This window comes from Hemitrygon akajei, chromosome 20 (assembly GCF_048418815.1).
Source record: "Hemitrygon akajei chromosome 20, sHemAka1.3, whole genome shotgun sequence".
NCBI classification, from domain to species: Eukaryota; Metazoa; Chordata; class Chondrichthyes; order Myliobatiformes; family Dasyatidae; genus Hemitrygon; species Hemitrygon akajei.
In genome coordinates this window covers 41,461,544-41,483,345 of record NC_133143.1, presented here as the reverse complement: position 1 = coordinate 41,483,345, position 21,802 = coordinate 41,461,544, and the positions used below count along the sequence as shown (strand labels likewise).

Below are 21,802 nucleotides of genomic sequence, written 5' to 3'. Positions count from 1 at the left end.
ACCCACAACACTCTGTAGTTTCTTGTGGTCACATGCAGGGTGATCAATTTCTATGGTGCATTGATAAAAGTTGGAGAGGATCAAAGGGGGCATGCCAAATTTCTTTAGTCTCTTGAATACGCAGAGGTATTGGTGTGCCTTCTCGGCTGTGGTAAAGTTTGGACCAGGACAGGCCATTGGTGATGCCCATTCCTAGAAACTTAAAGCTCTCAACTTGGACTTCAGCATTGTTGATGAAAACAGGAGCATCTGAAACCCTCCTCACCTTCCTGAAGGGAATGACCAGCTCTCTTGAGTTGGTGGCATCGAGGGAATGCTGGTTGTCATGATGCGACATCACTAGGCTCCCCATCTCCTGCCTGCACTTCTACTAATTCGTTATTTGATATACGGCCCGCTATGGTGTTATCATCTGCAAGCTTGCAGGATGGAATTACAGCAGAATCTGACCATTTTGGCAATGATGTCAGAAACATTCAGCTCCAGTTTTAAACAAATCCAAAGCCAGAGGAAAGGAGAAGAGAACTTACCCATCCTCCTGAATTCCACTTAAGAGCTTGTTCTCCATATCCCCATAACACAAGCTACAGAGCAAGGCTGAGACCAGGGAACCCTGTGGTATTCCACAGCACTGCACATAATACCTGACAGAACAAAAAGAAGCTACTGAGACTGAATGGGCACTCTATTCCATCTAATAGATTTGTACAAGGTTTATTTATAATGCAAAAACAAATAGTTTTCATAAATTTTGGATTTTAGTGCAAATACTTTTGATTTTCAAATTCATGAAACGATTTAGCAGTTTTTGAAGAGTAGTTATGGAGCCATTTAATAAAACAAACAATAAATCAGCAACGTAAAGGAACGTTTGAACATTCCATCCAGTCTCAGATATAGGGCAACATCAACTACGCACCACCCTTGATAAAAGATACCTGCATGTATATGTACATTTCATTGACTTTTGCAAGAGAAATTTTAATTGAGTGTCAAAAATACACTTAACTTCATAGGAAAACACTTTTTATTGCTTGAGGTAAGCTAGCATAATACCAATTTAATCACTGAACTAGAAAAGACCGTTAGTTTTATCTGGCTCTGTGGAAAATAACCATTTAGTACTGAAAATTGAGAATGTTTGTATTTTGCAGCAGCAGATTATCCAATAAAGACATAGTTAGTAGGTTAATTGGTCATTGTAAATTGTCCCGTGATTAGGATAGGATTAAATGCAGGGATTGCAGGGCAGTGAGGCTCGAAAGGCTGTAAGAGCCTATTTCATACAGCATCACAAATAAATAAACAAACCAGAAAATTCACAACTATCCACTTCAAAACAAAGGCTAATTTTTATTTAAACTTGATCTGGCCTTTTTCAAAGATGAATGGATCAATTAACCAATTAATTTCTTTGTTTCGCTGTCTGTCAGGAGACAATTTACAGTGACCAATTAACTTACCAACAGGTACGTCTTTGGACTGTTGGAGAAATCTGAAGCACCTGGAAGAAATCCATGTGGTCACAGGGAGAATGTACAAACTCCTTATAGGCAATGGTGGGAATCGAACCCATGTCACTGGTACTGTACATCATTGTGCTAACTGCTGTTAGGCAGAATTAATATCCCAGCATCTGCAGAATTAATATCACCTGCCTCATTCTTCTGTACAATCTAGATGCATTCCTCATTGAATGCTTTTAAGGTCCTTGCTCTGAGCTAATTAAAAACGGAGTTTCTATTGGCTATACTTGCTCACACATTTGTGGGAATCTCTTGGCAATAATGGGAACTTGCTTCTGAGCAAGGAAATGAGGGGGGCATTTCCCGTTCTAGTGATGGGAATGTCTTATGGTGCTGTGGAGTTGTTACGTCGGAATAAATTCATCAAGCTGGTTTAGTGCATTTACAAGTGTAAATTGTAGTTTTGAGTACAAGGTGAATGCAGTAATTTTTCTACAAAGGGAATAACCTCGATTGAAGGTTATGGTTTTGTAGAAAAATTACTGTAGTCTGTATAGTCTGGCGTTCAATACTGCAGTCTCAATTAACAGAACACAACAGAATCAGGTTTATTATCTTTGTGAACTTAAATTTGTTAACTTGGCAGCAGTAGTTCAATGCAATACATGATAATATAGAAGGGAAAAAATAAAAGTAAAAGTAAATCATTATCTTGACCATCATTTGTTAAGCTAAAGATACAACTTGTCAGCAAACTTAAGTGTATACAATGTAGATTGATCTCTCTGCAAAGATACACCTCATGAAATGGTAAAACTGGCCACCAGACAAATACTTTGAGAGCATTTTACTTACTTGCCCCCAATACTGATAATGTTGCTTTCAATCATTTGCTTGAAGTAGGTGAACACGTCTTCAGAGTTCTGGTTCAGTGTTAAACCCTGCATAAGAGAACATCTCTGAGATAAAGGCTGAGTCCACCATTCATGCATGTGCACACTTCAAATTGCACAAGAGTGGTAACATCAGGATGGTTTGAGTCGATAAATTACAAAGCAAAGCTAAGTTGTTATTCAGTGTTTCTACACACAATGTGCACTCGTGAAGAACAAAAAGATACAATGCCTAAAAATGTTTTTGAACAAATAAGAATTGTTTGTTCATGCATTTCACAAAAGTTAAGACATCAAAAGTAGACAATCCCTTCTTTCTACGACAAAAACAAGAATGCAACACATGTGAAAAGGTGGACATAAGCATAGCTTCCTTACCTGGTTTACCAGTATAGTGTTTTGCAGACAGCCTTTCTGTTGTAGATGTGACACAAATTCCTTCATGGTTGGCATTAGATCCATCAAAGTGGAAACCTGAATATATTAATACAAGTCGGAAGGGCAAAAGTTACATTACTATTTGAAAATGTAAAGAGATACAACAGTGTGAGGTAACTGTAATGAACTGATATTTTTTACATAATAGATAGCCAGAAACTAGTAAGCAAAAAGACAAGGAAATCAGTAAATAATGATGAAGTGGCATTCAAATCGGATTATAAAAGACAGTATTCACTAACACATGGGAGCAACTATTGAACTACATCAAAGCAAAATGACGAGGGATTCAAAGCTGCAGAAATGTGTTTTTTTGAGAAGTATTGCAAAAAGCCGGAATCAGCTGATATCATCAATCAGGGAACAGCAGCTGGAATTTCTGGGACCTATACCGAGGAAGGAGAATCTTGAGCATCTTGCAGTGATGGAAGAAAAAGTTGTAGTCAACAGCACATGACATTCATACGTTACATCAAGGTATGGACAGACAAAGGTTTTGAAGAGCTCATTATATCTTCTCAAATTAAAGACAGATGGAAAACCATGATCACCCACGTCATTTGATGTGGCACATGGTGATGATTGTAAAAGTGCAAGGACACAAGAGGGATGAGTAGAGGTACACAATTTTGACAGGAAAGAATATGGAGACTCAAACACAAGTAGTTTCATAGGCAGCCTGGGGCCTATCACTGCGTATGCAAATCGTTGACATCTAACAAACAGACTGATGTATTTTTTTGCGACCAATAATATCCTTGTAATGGAAGACAATGGTGAAAGTACTTAGGCACTGCATGGGGCAGTGAGGGAATAAGAAAACAGTATTATTTCTGGAAACTGGCTCTGAGGTGCATCATACAGTCAGTATCAAAGGAGCTCCACAAAAAGCTACAATTAGCTCATTGCTTAAGGGAATTCTGGCTGGAAGAATGTGCCAGCCCACATGGTTTGAAGAGTGATGAATTTCGTTCATGCAATCATGAACTGGAAAAAAAAAGCCATACATCATGAAACTAAGATATTGTGACTTTGGAAAGCTTTGCCACAATTTTTTCTGCGGCTTGAGAAGAAAGACAGCAATTGAAACTGTTAGATATGAAATCCTTACATTTGATTTTATATGCAGTGTCGTGACTTCCTCAGAGATGACAGACAAGAGTAATAGGAAATTCTGTCGAGTGCCAGTGAAAGATGTGCATTAGGTCAAAGGTCGACAAACAAAAGTCGAATTCAGAAACAAGGACAACATGACTGTAAGCAGCCTGGGAACCTGTTATACATGTATCAGCTGTCACTCCACATGCAACCTATATCCTCAAAGAGTCAAAGCACTACTCATGTCAGAATAAAGGACACAAAACCAAGAGTTTGTAAAAGACAACTGATGGGAGTCTAGTCTCAAATGCAAAATCAGCACACAGATCTCCACAATCACCATCAGCACACAGATCTCCACAATCACCATCAGCACACAGATCTCCACAATCACCATCAGCACACAGATCTCCACAATCACCATCAGCACACAGATCTCCACAATCACCATCAGCACACAGATCTCCACAATCACCATCAGCACACAGATCTCCACAATCACCATCAGCACACCGATCTCCACAATCACCATCAGCACACCGATCTCCACAATCACCATCAGCACACCGATCTCCACAATCACCATCAGCACACTGATCTCCACAATCACCATCAGCACACCGATCTCCACAATCACCATCAGCACACCGATCTCCACAATCACCATCAGCACACAGATCTCCACAATCACCATCAGCACACAGATCTCCACAATCACCATCAGCACACAGATCTCCACAATCACCATCAGCACACAGATCTCCACAATCACCATCAGCACACAGATCTCCACAATCACCATCAGCACACAGATCTCCACAATCACCATCAGCACACCGATCTCCACAATCACCATCAGCACACCGATCTCCACAATCACCATCAGCACACCGATCTCCACAATCACCATCAGCACACCGATCTCCACAATCACCATCAGCACACAGATCTCCACAATCACCACAAGGTTGTGTACTTAACCCCAGCTCGACTCACTTTATACCATGGAGTGTGTGGCTAACTGCAGTTTCAATACCATATTTAAGTTTGCTGACAACTGTTGAAGGCTGATTCAACGTGGTGACAAATAGGTGGCGTATAGGAGGGAGACTACTGACTACAAGACGAAGTCATCCCAGGTCCATGCGCCAGTCCTCATTGGAGGACAATGAATCTCAAGGTAGCATACAGTGACATATTTTTATTTTGATAATAAATTTACTTTGAACTTTGAGAGAAATTTCTCATTAAAATTCACAAGAAGAAAGTCTACAGAGTATTACAATGCTGTAGATAACACAGTATTTATTTTATATGGTGTCTACACAGCAGTGATGTAGATCTGATTAATGGTAAGTCGTGAGAAATGTAGACTGACACTGCAACAGACAGTTTCATTATGAAGAAGGACACATTTGACAAGCAGTTCAATCATCTACCTTTAAGACTTATTCAGGATGAATTTTTAAATTCTTGGCATTGATTCAGTGGAAAGCGTGGTTCAGTGGTTAACGTACTGAGACAACCGTGGTTGGAGTGGAATTCACTGGGAGACAAGCAAATAAAGCTAAAGAAATGCGAACAAGTCTATAAATTAAGTAGACAGGTATACACTGCTCAGACTGACAGAGCATCCAGATTACCACATGAACGTCTGATATTGGTAGTGAAAGTTCATTTTCACTTTTTAAACCAAGGACAGACTTTTCAGCAACAACCACTGATGTTATTAAGATGGAACATTTTGGGCAAGGGTCCTACAGAAGTTTTACGATCATTCTCCAATCACGGGATTTGAATAATCAATATGTTCCTAAAGGGGATATCACGCAGTCATTTCAAATCTTATCAAGGAAAAGGTTATAGATGAGCAACAAATGCATTAGAATCATCAGAGCTATGGAGGCAGAGTTTGTGTTTTGGACAACTATAGATACAGATTTGGAGCGAGTAGTGCCCACGTGTACAGGTTGTGAGTAATGCAAAAGAATACCACTTACGACACTATTACAATGACAGAATTATTCCACTGAGTCCACAATGCTTTTCATCTAAAGGAGGACAGATTATTCTAATGCATTCTTCAAAACTGATTTAGGATAGTAATGTGGATACTGTACGTATATGATAATGAAAGATCTATTTCAAGAAATGAGTTGCATCTTTCCTGTGCATGGGGTAAAAAAAATCAATGGATTTATTGATTTCACTGTTTCATTCAGCGTACTGTGGGCAGGTGAATGATTCATACATGTACACAAAGGAGGCTTATAACAACAAGTTTTTTTCCAAATTGAAGGCAAGTCAGCTATTGATCAACTTCTTGTTAAAATTCTGTATGACATCATACCCTTCTACTGGCCTTACTCCAGCACAGCCAGTAATTTATCTGCCTTTCCAGAAGACTGAGTATAATACAGGCTATCTTAGAGTGCCAGGGTGGAGATACATCTCTACCGAAAGAGGTGGAAAGCACTCCTTCCCTCCACTAGCCTGCAGGTCCCCTTGAGCAAGGTGTAGCACCTGCTTAGCCCCCGATCAAGGGCACATGAAGCTACAGGAGCAGGCAGTAGATGGTCGTATGAGCAGCTGGTGCATATCACAAGCCCTGATTATTTGACCACTGACACCAGGCAGACGATCTCTGAAGAGTATTGATAATGGCTGGGGTTACCTGTCTTGTAAAGACACTGCCCAGAAGGTGGCAATGGCAAACTACTTCTGTAGAAAAATTTGCCAACAACAATCATGGTCATAAAGACAATTGCCCACGTCATACAACACTGCACATAATGATGATAATGTTTGAAGTAATTAGAGCACTGGTCCTCAGTTAACACCCATACACACAACATTGAGTCTTTACCTGTCTTTTAAACGTCTTTCTAACTTGTCCGGCAGCATCCACCCAGATTTTTGCATAGCGTCGTATACAATAGTTCTCTGGTACTTTGAGATCCAGTATGCCTGAAATGACTTCCATTAGCTTGGCATGAGGAATAGCATCATAGGCACCAGTAACATCTACCTGCAAGAAGAACGGCTTTAAACTTAACTCTCCATCACAATATAGCCTCCTCATACAATTTACAACAGAATTGGTTAAAAGGCTATTTGCAATTTGAATTCTCCAACTTCCAGTAATTCCCTCCCTCTCCCTTCCCCCAACTCACCTTCACTCTGTCTCCTCTTCTAGCTGCCTATCACCTCTCTCATGACTCTGCCTTCTTCTACTACCGATAGTGCTTTTTCCTTAGATTCCTTCTTCACCTCTCCTGCCTATCTCCTCCCTGCTTCCCCTCCCCCATCCCTTGATCTTTCCTCTGATTGGTTTTTCACCTGGCACATTCCACCCTCCCCCCACCTTCTTTATAGGGCCCCTGCCCCCTCCTTTAGTCCTGAAGAAGGGTCTCAGCCCGAAACGTTGACCGCTGCTTTCAACGGATGCTGCCCGACCTGCTGAGTTCATCCAGCCTTTTTGTACATCTTGATTTGACCACAGCATCTGCAGTGTACTTTGTGTTTGCAATTTGTGTGCAACTCAGCTAATGGTAACCAGCTTCACAATAATGTAACACAAATTTACCCTCAATTATAAAAAAATCACCATTGAGCAGTGAAGCTAATACTAACGCCAGTGGTCTGGTTTGGGCCTGGGACAACACAACAGACGGAATATGACAGTAACATCAGGGAAGGTACATAGATACAATGCTCTTTGCATTCTCCAGATTGCGCCAGTATCTGATACTGACAAGCAGATACTTTGCTTTATTAGAAATCATAATGGTACAATACCGCCAACATATGACAGGTTAGAGATGCCCAACTCTTCAGCACCACGTACTCTGTGCAGCTTTCAAACCAGCCATTTCAGTGTGGTTCAGTGTAAAAACCTTGTCTCAAGAGTTAGAACATCGATACAAGTACATAATATTTAGAGATGCATTACTAAGTGGTAATTAGTATGTTCTCAAATGTATTATACCTTTCAAAAGGTATAGGCCTGCCAACAAAACCCAGGACATTAATTCAGAAATTAATGCCCTGGATTTTGTTGGCAGGCCTATGTGGAACTTTTGACATCTCTCAGCACAAGTACTGACAGGTTTCAAGAATCTCAGAAGGGCCACAAATTTCTGGTTACTTTCATTGTGCAGCTGTGTGGGAGAAAGGCAAAATATGTTGAAGCTTTAATTACTTGGGTTTGGTTTAATGCTTTTAATTATAGAAAAATATTTTATATATTGCTAGAGGATACTATGTTTTTAATAAATACTATATTTGCTTATTTTATTTTTAATAATTTTTGTTTACAAATGTGAGCGATATTCAGAAATACTGATGAACCTTGGCAGTTTTCAGAGATGTCAAAACAAAACTGCAGATGTTAAAAATCTGAAGTAATAACAGAAAATGCCGGATAGAGACAGCAGGTCAGGCAATGTCTGTGGAAAGAGAAACAGTTAACATTTCAGGTCCAAGACCCTTTATCAGAGCCAAAATTCTCTGTTATTTCTGTTCCTCTTTCCAATGACGCTGAGTTAGCTGAGCATTTTTTGCTAATATATGGTAGTTTTGGGAGAAGAGAAACTTTGCTGTCAGCTAAATTGGGACAGCTTACCTTGGCTCATCTCAGAGGCCCTGTTGTTTTTGAGGCACTGGCATTAATGGGCAATGCTGCTTAGCCCAAACGTCTTCTGGGAAGTTGGTCTGAAACTGTCACGTGTACTAAGGTACAGCAAGATAAAACAACTTGTCTTGAACGCCATCCAACAGACCCAACTCATTACCACAGTGTACTGAGGTAGTCCAAGTTTAACTAATAACAGAGGAAAGAACAGGAGGCGTAGTGCACTAGACATCAAGATGCAAGGTCATGAGCAGATCAGTATTCTGAATCTAGACAAGGCAAATTCTATGCAAAAGTAAGTGATGAGCCCACTCAGAATAACCTGAGCTAATGCTTCCCCAGTACTTTATAAGGATGCAGAAGGATATTATCCATTAAATCTCCAAATCACTTAAACGTCATTTAGTCCATTGTAATAGGAGATCTTTGAACTCACTTTGACAAAATAGTAAGGATGGCCCCTGCTCACTTTTTCAGCTTTCAAATTCTGTAACACAAACTCCCTCCATGCTTTATAAATGTCATCAAGTCCATACACAGAGGAGCTCTTCAGCGACGGTTTCTGTTGACATTCGTAATTCAGAACATCAAAAAGGACTTTCAGCTGAGTCTGTTGGCAAAAAAAACATTAAAAACATTTAATGCTTACAAATACAAGTAACAGCTATCCATACTGAAACAACTGGCTGGTATTAGCTGGAACAAATATAATACATAATATAAAAATAGGGAACAAATATAATGATGAGAAGTTTGCAATATAGCCCTAAAAGAATCCAGTGATTTCATAAAGATTAAAATTTGAAAGAAAAAAAATCAAAGTAAAAATTGTTATGGCATGTATCGTGTCTGTTCAGCAAGTTATAGGTTGTACAGTTAGATACAGGTTGAGAACCACTTATCCAAAATTCCAAAATCCAAAAACCTCCAAAACTTTTTTGAGCACTGACATGGCATCACAAATGGAGAAATCCACAAGGAGCTGGGAAGGTTCCCCGACGAAACGCAGGTCTTTGCACACTGCAGACAGTTCTGAGAAGTGACCTCACATGTAAATAACAGAAGATAATGAAAAATAATAATAGAAAATCACTGATAAAGTGAGAAATGAAGATTGCGACTGTGCACTGAAAGTGGATTTGTCAGCATCAGAGTGAACATATGCTGCTTAACGGTATGCTGGTCATGAAACAAGCAAAGATCTACCATGATGAATTGAAAATTGAAGGTATTTGTGAATATTCAGCAGGCTGGTTGCAGAAATTTAAGAAAAGGCACAGCATTAATTTTTTTCTTAAAGTGCCTGCTGCATTACTAAGGCCCAGTGAATGAGACAGCTCCTGACTAGGGAGACTAGACTAATCCCCAATGATCAACACATCTGCACAAGCAGCAATACTAATATCAATAATTCTTACACGTCTAATTTTCATACAAATCCCACTGGCCTGCTAACCTTAAGGGGGAGTTTTAGCCACCCCTCAACAGTCTGGCATATGTAAAATTTCAGTCCCACAATACCCTAGCAATACATCACAGAAAAACATCTTTAGAAGATAGCAAACTTATTGACCAGATCACTTAAAGATCGTTACAAAAGTACTGCTATGTGGTTTGTGTTAACGTACCAAAGTGTGGAAGCCTGAAAAACACAGATAAAGCTGGAGGAACTAAGCAAGTCAGGCAGCATCTGCGGAGGGGAAAGGACAATCGATGTTTTGGGTTGAGACCCTCCAACTGGACTGAAAGATAGAGGGGAGATAGCCAATATAACGAGTATGGGGTGGGGGGGGGGGGTTGTAGAGAGCTGGCAAGGAATAGTTAGCTCCAGGTGAAAAGTGATAGGCGGATGGGAGAAGGCAGAGTGGAAATAGCAACTAAAGTTGGCAATGGTGCAAGGTAAACAGCTCCAGTGCACAGTTAAACCATTTATTTAAGGAGCAACATGTTATTTATAAAGAGCAAGGGTATACTGGCAGCTGTGCATGTCAATGCTATAACTGTTGTACATAAACATACTATAGACAAAATCACAGCTAATCCATATCCAGGTTTGGGCCTTGTAAAGGAAATGTTTCTACTTGTTCCTGGCATCACCACACAGAGAAAAAATATGCACCGTTACCTTCAAGGTAACCCGACCTTGGGCACCCCGCAGCAGTTTACAGCTAATCAAGCAACTCAAAAGTGTGTCGCAGTTGAAATGCAAAGAGTTTTGCAAGCATTTTCTGTGCAGTGAGGCCCTACAACATGAATGACACAGCGACAAAGTAATCTGGTATAGTAGTGTTGGTTAACGGATAATACTGGCCACAACAATGCACTTTTTCAGTCAGTATCAGAGGAGCTTTATCCTCTATCTAGAAGGTGGAATAAGCTCCAGGTTTAATATCCCAGACTGAACACACACATCTGGAAATGTCATTCTAAACACAGAGTCATAATGTTACAATACATGTTCAATGAGTAATGATGAATTAAGTTTGGCAGCAGACTTAAAAGATTATTTGGCAGCTATGAGGAATTTCATACTGATGTTCAGCAGAGACAACACACAAGGACAAAGGATGGTGCTTACCCAGTTGAGGTTTCGGCCTTTCCCAGAAGACTTTGATCCTGCTATACTTCGCATTTTCACAATTGGCCGCAAGCCGTTTTTCTTCGGAATAAACCGTAAACTGGAAGGGGGTGCCGTGCTCTTCTGCTGGACTTTCTGTTCCACATCCTTGTATGAAATTGGCTGTAGTTGTACTTTTGCTAGATGATTTCTGCAGGTGCATGAAAAAGGAAACGATCACTTTTCTAGTACATCAGTAAAATATATGCATGTAAAATTAATGCTTTTGTGTGACAGGATACGTGACTTAGAAATGAGACTTTGTATACGTGGATGTATACATTGCAGCCTTAAGACACTGCCATTTGAAAACTTAATTTTATTCTTTGGGACAAACCATTATCCATGTATAAAGGAACTGGTCATTTAAATATATAGAGTGTGAACACTTATGGAAGGCTTCACTATGAGCCAGTCAGCCAATTTCTGCTAATACCACCCTGGAATTAGCAATTTCACCGCCAACAAAGTTTTGATATAAAGTAAAAGGGACTGACATTGTCATTGACTCTCAGCATGATAACAAGATGATTAATCAGATCAGAACCATCTCACCCAATCAGCAGTATAAATGCATCCTCAAACCTTTAGCGACGAGATTGAATTTTAGTAAATAATTCTGGAATATTTAGCTCATGATCATCTGCCTCTCCACATTGGAAAAGCCTTCTCAAATGGATACAATCTCTCCACAGATAAAATTTTACCTAGTTCCAATTACAGGCCAATAAATAGCAGGTATTCAATCCATAGAGTAACAAAACTTTCTCATGAGATGAAAGCTGTTATTAGAATGTTGCGTGGCTTAGTGACTTTAATCCTGGGTTTTCTGGGAGGCATCATTACTTGTAGGAGGCATCTGGAAATACATAATGTTTACAAGGAACAGCCAAGTATGTAGCAATATTTGTAAGGGGGCCACCATTGTGAAATTCCACTCAACCACATAAATCTACTCATGTGAAACAACAGCAGGGCCTTGATCAACTTCTAGCAAGATGACAGGAAGATTAATCAGACTGGAATCCTTCTCAATAGATCTAACTAGGTGTGGTAAACCAGGCAGCTAACATATCAGAACATAAATAGTGAAGCACTGGGCATCAAAGTGAAAGGCAAAGAGAGCAGAGGATCATGCCAGCTGCTCCCCCACCCCCCAACCCATCACAGATTAGGACTCATTCATCATACCTCTACAGTCACTAAACTGAATGTCTCCTGGCTAGAAAACAGGAGTTTAGAAATCACATGAGAACAATGTCTCTTCCAAATTGTGGAAACGGATCAAAAACTTCTGAAATTCAGATCAAGCAACAAATTTTAAGTTGCAAATCTGCTGTTTCTATGAAGCCTTGGAATCCAAACAATCAAGGACCATCAACCTTCCTGTGCAAAAGTTACATCAGCACTTTAGCATGGAATATAGTGCAGGAAAAAAGGCCCTTCAGCTCTCAGTATCTGTGCTAACCACGATGCCAATTTAAACTTATCCCATCTGCCTACATGTGCACATCTCCTTTAAACTTATTCCATCCCACCACTTGAAAGCTCTGCCCTCTAGCGTTTGCCATTTCCACCCTGGAAGGACGAACATGATTGAAAAGCCGTCAAATGACAAGATGCATCATGATGCATTGCCTCTGAAACAGATCTGAAGTCATGGCCTTCCTGCAAATGGAGGTCTGCGTTCAAAGTAGAAGCTCGTATATTATGGGGCGAGGAGGGAAATCTGCAAGAACAAACTGCTACAGCTGTGTGCAAGTGCGCAACCTGACAATGTTCTGTTTGCAGTCCTTAGCCAAGACGTCCTACTACTAATACTTCCGCTGTTTCTTTTTGACACGGTTCTTTGGGGACAATAGAAAAAATTCCAGAAGTAATTGCAAATCAGGAAAGAGGACCAAAAAAACCTAAAATCAAATGTGGTTTTGTCTTGATTTGTCAAGTTTAAAGCAGGTTACTGTATGTGTGATTTTAGTAGAAATTTTATTTTTATCTTGGAGGCATTAATGAGGGCTTTGCAGCTCAACGAGGGCTCCTAGTGGCAGAAGATGGAACTATATTACCACAGAGCTTTGAAGTACAGGCACTGTATTGGAAGTTAATCTGACACCAATCTACCTTGACCTTGCCTCTTCCTGTATCACATATAATTCCTTCAATGCTCTCAACTGTGCAAACGATTCCATGCACAACAAATTTCAAGACCAAGGAGAAGATTATTGACCTCAGAGATCCACAAGCCAGTTCTCATCAGGGGATCAGAGGTGGAGAGGGTCGGCAACTTCAAATTCCTTGGCGTTATAATTTCAGAAGACCTGGGTCCAGCATGCAAGTGCAATTATGAAGAAAGCACAACATTGCCTCTAATTCCTTAGGAATTTGCAAAGATTCGGTTTGACATCCAAAACTCTGACAAACTTCTACAGATGTGTGGTGGAGAGTGTATCGATTGGCTGCAACACAGCCTGGTATGGGAACACCAAGGTCCTTAAATGGAAAATCCTACAAAAAGTAGTAGATAGAGCCCAGCCTATCATGGGTAAAGCCCTCCCCACCATTGAGCACATTAACAGGGGGCATTGTTGCAGGAAAGCTGCCTCCATCACCAGGGGCCCCCTACCACCCAGTTCATGCTGTCATCAGGGAGAAGCTACAAGAGCCTTAGGACTCACACACCAAGTTCAGGAACAGTTATTACCACCCACCCCGCCCCCAACCACCAGGCTCTTGGAACAGAGGGGAAATCGTCACTCAGCTTCATTGGTCCCATCTCTGATCTGTTCCCACAACCTATGGCCTCACTTTCAAGGACTCTTGCATCTCATGTTTTCAATATTTATTGCTTATTATTATATTTCTTTCTTTTTGTATTTGTACAGTTTATTTTCTTCTGCACACTGATTATTCACCCTGTTGCTGCCGTCTTTGATTCTATTATGGTTATTGAGCATCTCTGTAAGAACCTTTGGGCCATACATGGAGACATACAGACCTTTGATAATACATTTCAAAGTTCAAAGTAAACTTTATTATCAGAGTACATATAGATACAACCCTGAGATTCATTTTCCTGCAGGCATACTTGGCAAATCTATAGAATAGTAACTATAAGATTACACTCAAGCAGATTAACGCACGCTCCCTCCCTCCCGCATTTGGGTGTCACTGTGGATTTTTGTACCGACTCAGTGGAGTGACTAACTTTCACAGCTCATAACTCAGTAGCAAGGGTGGTACCCAACAATTAAGGCTAATGAGGAAAATTAGTGGGTGCATGTTTGGAATACTTAACATAACAACGAGGCACTAAAGTCTCCCATTTATTGCTATAAACAACTATGGTTCCATGTTAACGTGACTGGAAAGGGTGTAGGAACTAAACTTTGCAAAACATTAGTAAGTATGACTACTTTTCCTTACCGCATACCAATCCTCTGCACTTCCTTCCAAACACGTTTCCTATAGTAGAAAAGTGTGTTTTTCATGAACGTTGTCTCCGTAATGTAGAAGAACGACTTGAGTAGATGTACCACGTAGACGTCCATTAGCCAAAACAGGAACCGGCATAGGATATCTTCACGTAACTGGTGTTCTGAGGCAGGGACAAAGTGCTGGGCTGTCAAATAACACATTCCTTTATACTTCAGTTAGGGAAAGAGGTTTAGAAGGTTTTAGCATTACTGAGGGGGCTTAAATAACGTTACAGGAAAACCCACGATTTACCCAAATATCAGTGAAATCAGCAGATTAAATCAACAATCACTGATACAACAAGGAGGGAAGGTTAGGAGAAACTTTGTGAAAGATACCAACATGCTCATGGAAGGGTTGCATATTGCCAGCATTTAAAGCATCTTCTGCAATCTCCTGAATGCTTGGGTTTCCTCAACTGTATGTAACAATGAAAGAGTTTTACATACTTACTTTAAGGTGAAGTCTCCAAATTTGAACTTATTCAAGGATATTTTGTTCAGACAGAAACATTAATGTGCAATTAACCAATTATTTGAAACACGCGATGGTGAAAATCAGTAGACGGTAGATATCTTTTTTTTTTGATTTAGCAACAGTACAGTAAAAGGCTCTACCGACCAATAATATGCACGTGACCAATTAACCAACTAACCCGTACATCATCAGGACGTGGGAGGAAACCAAAGCACCCAGAGGAAATCCTTGTGGTCGTGGGGAGAACATACAAGCCCATTACAGACAGGGGCAGAAAATGAACCCAGGTTACTGGCGCTGTAAAGCTTAGCGCTAACCGCCATACTATCATGCCACCCTCAATTTGTTTATATTTTCCTGAACAGTTATGAAATTAATAACAACATTCAGCATTAGGGCTTAATTATAGCAAAAATAATCTTTTAAGGAGTGCAAGACCTCTCACGACCTTTTCAGTTTTAAAATACCAATCTAAATGAACACAGCATCATAACGACAAGTGACCCACCTTTGTTGAGTTGAAGCCATACACAGTCATTCACTCTCATTTTCCACATCAGTTCACTGCAAGAGAATTTATCAAATTTCCCCAAGGAAATAAACTTCTTCACGTTCTTCAGGAAACGGCACTTGTTGTGATTTGATCCCCAAAGCTCATCCGATATAACCCTGATCAGACACTCCCTCACAAACCGGTAGACCTGGAGTGGACTACTGTACTGCTTAAGCAAAAGTAGCATATCCTTGTCAGAGCCACACGATCCCTCATTACGCTCAACGTCTGCAGATGCCCTGATCGTTTCATGTGTTCTCAGTTCTGATGCTGCACCGTCGGGAGGACAACTCTGCTCAGCACACTCCGAAGATCTCCAAGAACCTGCACACGCTTCCAAGTGTCTTCCAGGCATTGAATTGTGGCCAGGAAGATCACTGTTCACTGAAAAATGATCTGTTGAACTTTTGTTCAGTATCTGTTGCTGTTTCTCAATTTGGTGGCCACTTGAAGAAACAGGAGTATTGGGTTTAAAGCCTGCAGCTCTGCTGATTGAAGGCCCTAAAGCCTTCTCTGTAACAGAAGAGGAGTCTGGCTCATTATTTGACTCAGCACGTGATGCCTTACTGACCTTTCCCCCTTTCTGAATGCTAACTTGGCAATTTCTGGACAGTATCTGCAGATACGGACAACGTTTATGATTTCTTAACAATCGAAGGAAAATATTTCTCATTTGCCAGTAGCGCTTTGGAAACCTTTTCCTTCTCCGGTGATTGCTATTCTGCACTTGGACCATCTTCGCCCCTGATGCGTTTCTGTTCAAGAATATGCCTTCCACAAGTCTCTGACCGCCTGTGCTAAATTCTTGCAACTGATTTAATATAAATGTCTTTGGCAAACATTCAGAATTAGTATTGCAGTACATGATACTTCCTCTTTCAATATAAATTTCACTCCATGATTTTTTCTTTATTGAAGGAGCATCTTTAGGTGGATGCAGTGACGTCCCAGAGTATTTAGGCTTTACTATTTCACTAAACTCTGTGTGACAATGTCCATTTTTACTGGCAGCGTTCCAGTCAGTGTTCTCTGCACTGGTGCATTCGGTGTTGAGAGCACTGCTTGGCTTTCTGCTCATTTCCCTGCCACCTTGTTCGGACTTTCTCATTCCTGCATGTTCCATTTCCTTACATTCACTCTGCTCACCAGATTCTGCAGCAGAGAAGTTATCACAACCCTGTCCGCATTCGCAGTGCATCACTGTGTTTTTAGCCTTAAGTCTTGTGAACAGTGTGTCCTGCCCTTCAGCTACAGGGGACAGGGCACCTTTGTCGGAAGAAACAAAGTCTATACCACTTGTTTTTCCTTCAGTAGGCTCCTGCGCCCTGGCATCAGTCCATGTACCCTGCCTTTTGGAGACAACACTGATACTTCCGTCCACGCTGCTCATCAGCAAAGTGAATTTGGGATACTTCGATTTACATTCAGTGATGTTACTAGCTTCCGTCCATTCCACACTTCCTTTATCTGACTGATCAATTACACTACCAGACTGCTCAGCAGCCTCCGGGGATTCACACGATTCCTCTTCCACAAGCAACCTTTCATGTTCCGTCACTTTACTTTCCACCAGTACTGACAGCTCACTTCCTCTTAACCTCTTTGCAGGAGCCTCCACTCTGTCCTCGCCCAGAGATCGTTTCAGTGACCTCCCAGCTTTGGCGACCATGTCATCTGATGTCCACCTTCCAGTATCAGCTTCAAGTCTTGCCCGCTTCACAGATTTGTCTTGAACAGCGTGCGGTGGTCCTCGGAGATTCTGCTTGCGGGGCTCCGTACTGAGAGCTCCTTTTGCCAATAGATTTCCATCTCCTGATAGTCCCTCCTTCCATTTCCTCCTCCTTGAAAGGAACTCCCTATAGAAGTTGACTTTCTTTTGAGTGTGCCTCAGCGCAAGGCTGGACTGGTATTGCAGTGGCCTCTGCCTAAGCCAGGCAGACTGGAGCTGCGTACCACGTGAAAGGAGACTATAGATGGGAACTCCACACAACTGAAAGCAACAGCTTGGTGGGACTAGCCTAAAGAGGGAGCAATGCTCCAGCAAATACATCATAACGTCATCCCCAATCCTGCTCACCAGTGTTTTCCACAGCACGCTGGTCTTGATAACAGCCGTGGTGGTATTTATTTGGTAACTTTGTACGTTGGGGGTAGATCTAACAGGGATGAAACTTGTTTCCGTCGCATTGCTGTAACCAAACGTTAGCACGTTTCTTTTCCTTTTTTCGCAAATCCTTTGAATGACTCGCATAACCACTTCACTCTGTGTAGACAGCTGAAAAGAGACAAGACAAATCTCTTTGTTCTGTTGCAGTAAACCCCGGCCAGCATTTAAACTATGGGCAGTTTCCAGTATCTCTGGGTTGACAGTGACTCCAAGTTCCAGCTAGTTAGATCGAGAAAGGTGTAGAAAGACCCCCGTTTCTCCAAAGGATAACGTGACCTGGATATTGCTGGAATGGAGCATCTGACCCCCCACCCCCACCTCCCCTCCACCCCCCAAGTTCTGTGAGCCAGCTGCCTCTGCACTGCCTGATCCTCCACCAGCAAATGAAGGCCACAGTTTGGCAAGGAATTCATTGGAGCACACACTCACAAGTCCTGTATTGGATACAGCAATACCCATATCTGATACAAATCCAGGGTGACTGAGATCTTGTCACTTTCATTAATAGTCATTTAGGAATATCCAGATTACCACTTCAGCTACATTGAACACCTGTCTATTTTAAAAACACAATCAGCAGTATTAATGCTGTCATTCTCACCTCTAAACATAGTAAAGAGATAACTTTCATGTAAGTTTTTAACTGCAGGGTATCGCTTTGCCGATATGACATGAAAGGTTGATATAATTTCCACTCGTTTAACAAACATTGAATCATATTAAAAATAATAGAAATTTCTCCAAACCCTGATCAGAGTACCAATTCTAAGTTCTTTGGCAATCATAAGGCTTTGCAGAAAATGTGGAATGAGCTGCAGAAGTGATAGAGACAGATACAAATTACAATACTTGAAAGGCATGGACAGGTACAATGGTTGGGAAAGGTTTAGCGGTGTGCAGGCAAGTAGGACCAGCTTGGATAGGTTAATTGTTCAGTATGGATCAGATGGGCCGAAAGGCCCATTTCCATTCACTGCTTCCCACAACGACTGAATTGTTCAATCATTGGAAGTCACAGGAAAACACTAAGATGGTTAATCTTTTAAGGACCAAAGACGATCTTAACACTTCATGGGTTTCTCCAAAATTTTAAAAAAGGTTAATCATTAGATTTCCAATAACAAGGTTATTATTAACAGAACAATTTAAATTTAATTAGGAAAAGGACCATGGATGTCATGAGCTTTATTTCCCCTAAAGGAATAGTGTTGCGATGTGGAATGTGCTTTGCAGAAATGGTATACAGCAGTGAACGGGGCAAGATTTAGAAGGCTCTGGGGAAAAGGTCTACTGGTAATTGGAACCTTCAGGTAGTTAATACACACGTCAAGCAGCGAATAACTCCCTTCTGTGCTCCAAATTGTTGGTTAGGGAAGCAGAATGCCATTCCAGACGTGAGGAATATCCCTCAGGTCTCGTCGGTCAGAAACTCCCAGCAGACTGCAGGGAAGACAAAACCCTGCAGAAGGGCACGGAACTGTAAACTCGCAGCGCACAACAAGCTATTTTGCTGCAGTAACTTCCAGAGCACGAATTCCATAAAACCAAAGGTGGGCCGCGTTCGGAGCTGCTCAGGAAGGTGTTGCGGCGTGACCTGAATTAGGTTCAACGCGGTTGTAATGTCCAGGAACGCCATGGTACAATGTTACAGGAAACTCTGGAGACGATAATTATGACCTGGATTGAGTCTTACTGTCAACAATGCAAAGTAATATTTTACAATTGCTAAAGTTTTCCGCTTCACAAATCAGGAAGTCAGTCAACCCATAAAATATTTTATTCCTACTAACTTTTTAGACAGTACACTTAAGTATTTTGGGACTTCTACAGTCGAAGTTACACTTCGTTGACTGTAGAAGGCGCCAGCGTTCATTACTTGGACATTGATTGCACTGCATGCTCCAAGAACGTGATTTTAGTAAAACGCAATGCATTTTGTTCGAGTTCCAACAGCCTTCCTACCTGCTGGAAATTGACCGGCCGCCATAGAGGCTTTGCCTCCCGGGGGATGCAGACGATGAGCTGAGAGATAAAGCGCTTGTAGTTATCGGTATCAAACGCCTCCACCAAGACCGGCGGTGCAACATTATCGATGTCCGAAATGAACGTCTGTATCGAGGTTACACGAGGATAGACAGCCACCAGCAACTCATACAAGCCGCCATCAGTCATAGCCCGATTGTCTGGCGATAGCATCACCCTCATTGTCCGGTCTGTTTGCACCCAATTCCCGCCGTCATTCATAGATTACCGCCCCGCGCTTTGCGGAGAAGGACGTGACATCCGCCGCTTCCCTCCTGCCAATCAAACTCTCACTTCTCCTCCCTCCAAACTCTTCGGAGTCCACAGCACTGAGAGGTAACGTTATGCTCTGCCAATACCACTTCCCAATCCCATCAATTTCTTTCATCCTCGCATTCATAACCAATGGTCATTAAATACAACTCTTCCTCAACTTCTTATTGTGTTCACCAGATTAACACTTTAAGTCACACCCGTGGTTACTCCAAACGTACTCTATACCTTACTAAATCACACGCAGTTATATGACATCAAAACGGAAGGGCTGGAAATACCTAGCAGGCAGGTCTGGTGAGAGTCGACTTGAAACGTTGAAGCATTTTCCCTTTCCAAAGCTGCTGTTTGAAGACTATTTCAAATTTCCAGCACCTGGAGTTTCATCTTAATTTTCACTTGATGAAGAACTCCGATTTTTGCTCCCTGGCTGAAATAGCTTCTCCCTGTTATGATGTTAATTTTAATGTTAATACAACTTTTCCAAAATAAAGCAAAGTACCATGTAAAATTTTAGCTGCAGAGAGAAATCTAGTCTTCTTATATTACAGAATGGCTCTAAAGATAAAGATATAAAGCTTAGCTTTATTTGTAATGTACAAAGGTACATTAAAACATATAGTGAAATGCATTGCTTGAATCACGTCACCAACAATTTGCTAGGGACAGGCTCTGTGCAGTGCATCATGGATATATCTCTCTCCACCACTGGGTCATACCTATAGAAGGTGCTGCCTCGGGAAGACAATATCTACCATCACGGCGCCCCTCCATCTGGGCTGTGCCAGCTACCGTCAGGCAGATAGAAGCCTAAACCCCATACCACCAAGTTTGAGAACAGCTCCTTCCCTTCAACTCTTCAGTTCTAGAACAAACTGGGAAAACCCTAATTATTAAAGTTTAAAGCACTATGACCACTCTGCACTAAAATGGACTTCGATTTTTCACTGGTCTAGTGGTGTTTTTTTGTAAGAGTGTGCATAACTTTTGTTTATGTTTTTGTTTTGAACACTGTTTATGTGATGCTCTGTGCGTGTGTTGTTGCTGCAGGTACCATTGCACACGTGTACCTGTGCATATGACAAGAAACTCAACTTCTTGTTGTTGCCTGGAATAGAAGGCTGAAGTTTTAAAGAAAGATTAGATCGGCTGGGGTTATTCTCATTGGAAAGAAGGATTAAATTATACAGGCAAAGATATTGTAGTTTGGATAGTCATTAGTGTGCAGATAACATACTATCTATCTGGACCAATAACACCTCCTCACTACTCAAGGTGCAGCAGCACCTACACTTTCTAAGGAGATTGAGGTGTGCGAGGCTCCCCACCCCCATTCCAACAACATTTTACAGAAGCACCGTGGAGTGTGTCCTGTCTGACTGCATCATTGTGTGGGACAATGGACTGCAAGACCCTGTAAAAGATAATAAAAACCACCAAGAGATCACCAGGGTCTCCTTCTCCCAACACCCCCCCCCACCCCCAACATTGCAACACTTACTGAGGGTTTTGCAGAGGAAGGACCAGAAGCATTGTTGAAGATCCCTATCCCCTATCCCACATTTTGGTTGATCCACTGCCATCAGGAAGGAGGGCCAGAAGCATCAGGACTAGGTCTGCCAGACAGCTTCTTCCCTCAGGCTCTGAGACTAATGAATATCCTGCCACCACTGAGGTCTCATCACTGGGGC

General features: G+C 41.4%; 1 protein-coding gene across 4 annotated transcripts in view; it reads right to left on the bottom strand.

The window, feature by feature from the left end:
- The window catches only part of tert (telomerase reverse transcriptase), a 56,743-nt gene extending 36,551 nt beyond the window's left edge, over nucleotides 1–20,192 (bottom strand). For all 4 annotated transcript variants that reach the window (XM_073024226.1, XM_073024228.1, XM_073024227.1 and 1 more), the window contains exons 1-9: nucleotides 19,779–20,192; nucleotides 15,605–17,924; nucleotides 14,569–14,764; nucleotides 11,107–11,296; nucleotides 8,965–9,138; nucleotides 6,762–6,923; nucleotides 2,738–2,833; nucleotides 2,322–2,407; nucleotides 531–644 (exon numbers count right to left, since the gene is read on the bottom strand). In XM_073024226.1, coding sequence (XP_072880327.1) covers nucleotides 531–644; nucleotides 2,322–2,407; nucleotides 2,738–2,833; nucleotides 6,762–6,923; nucleotides 8,965–9,138; nucleotides 11,107–11,296; nucleotides 14,569–14,764; nucleotides 15,605–17,924; nucleotides 19,779–20,060 — 3,620 coding nt within the window. In that variant the 5' untranslated portion in view covers nucleotides 20,061–20,192. The remainder of the gene's footprint in view (nucleotides 1–530; nucleotides 645–2,321; nucleotides 2,408–2,737; nucleotides 2,834–6,761; nucleotides 6,924–8,964; nucleotides 9,139–11,106; nucleotides 11,297–14,568; nucleotides 14,765–15,604; nucleotides 17,925–19,778) is intronic.
- Nucleotides 20,193–21,802: the final 1,610 nt, after the last annotated feature.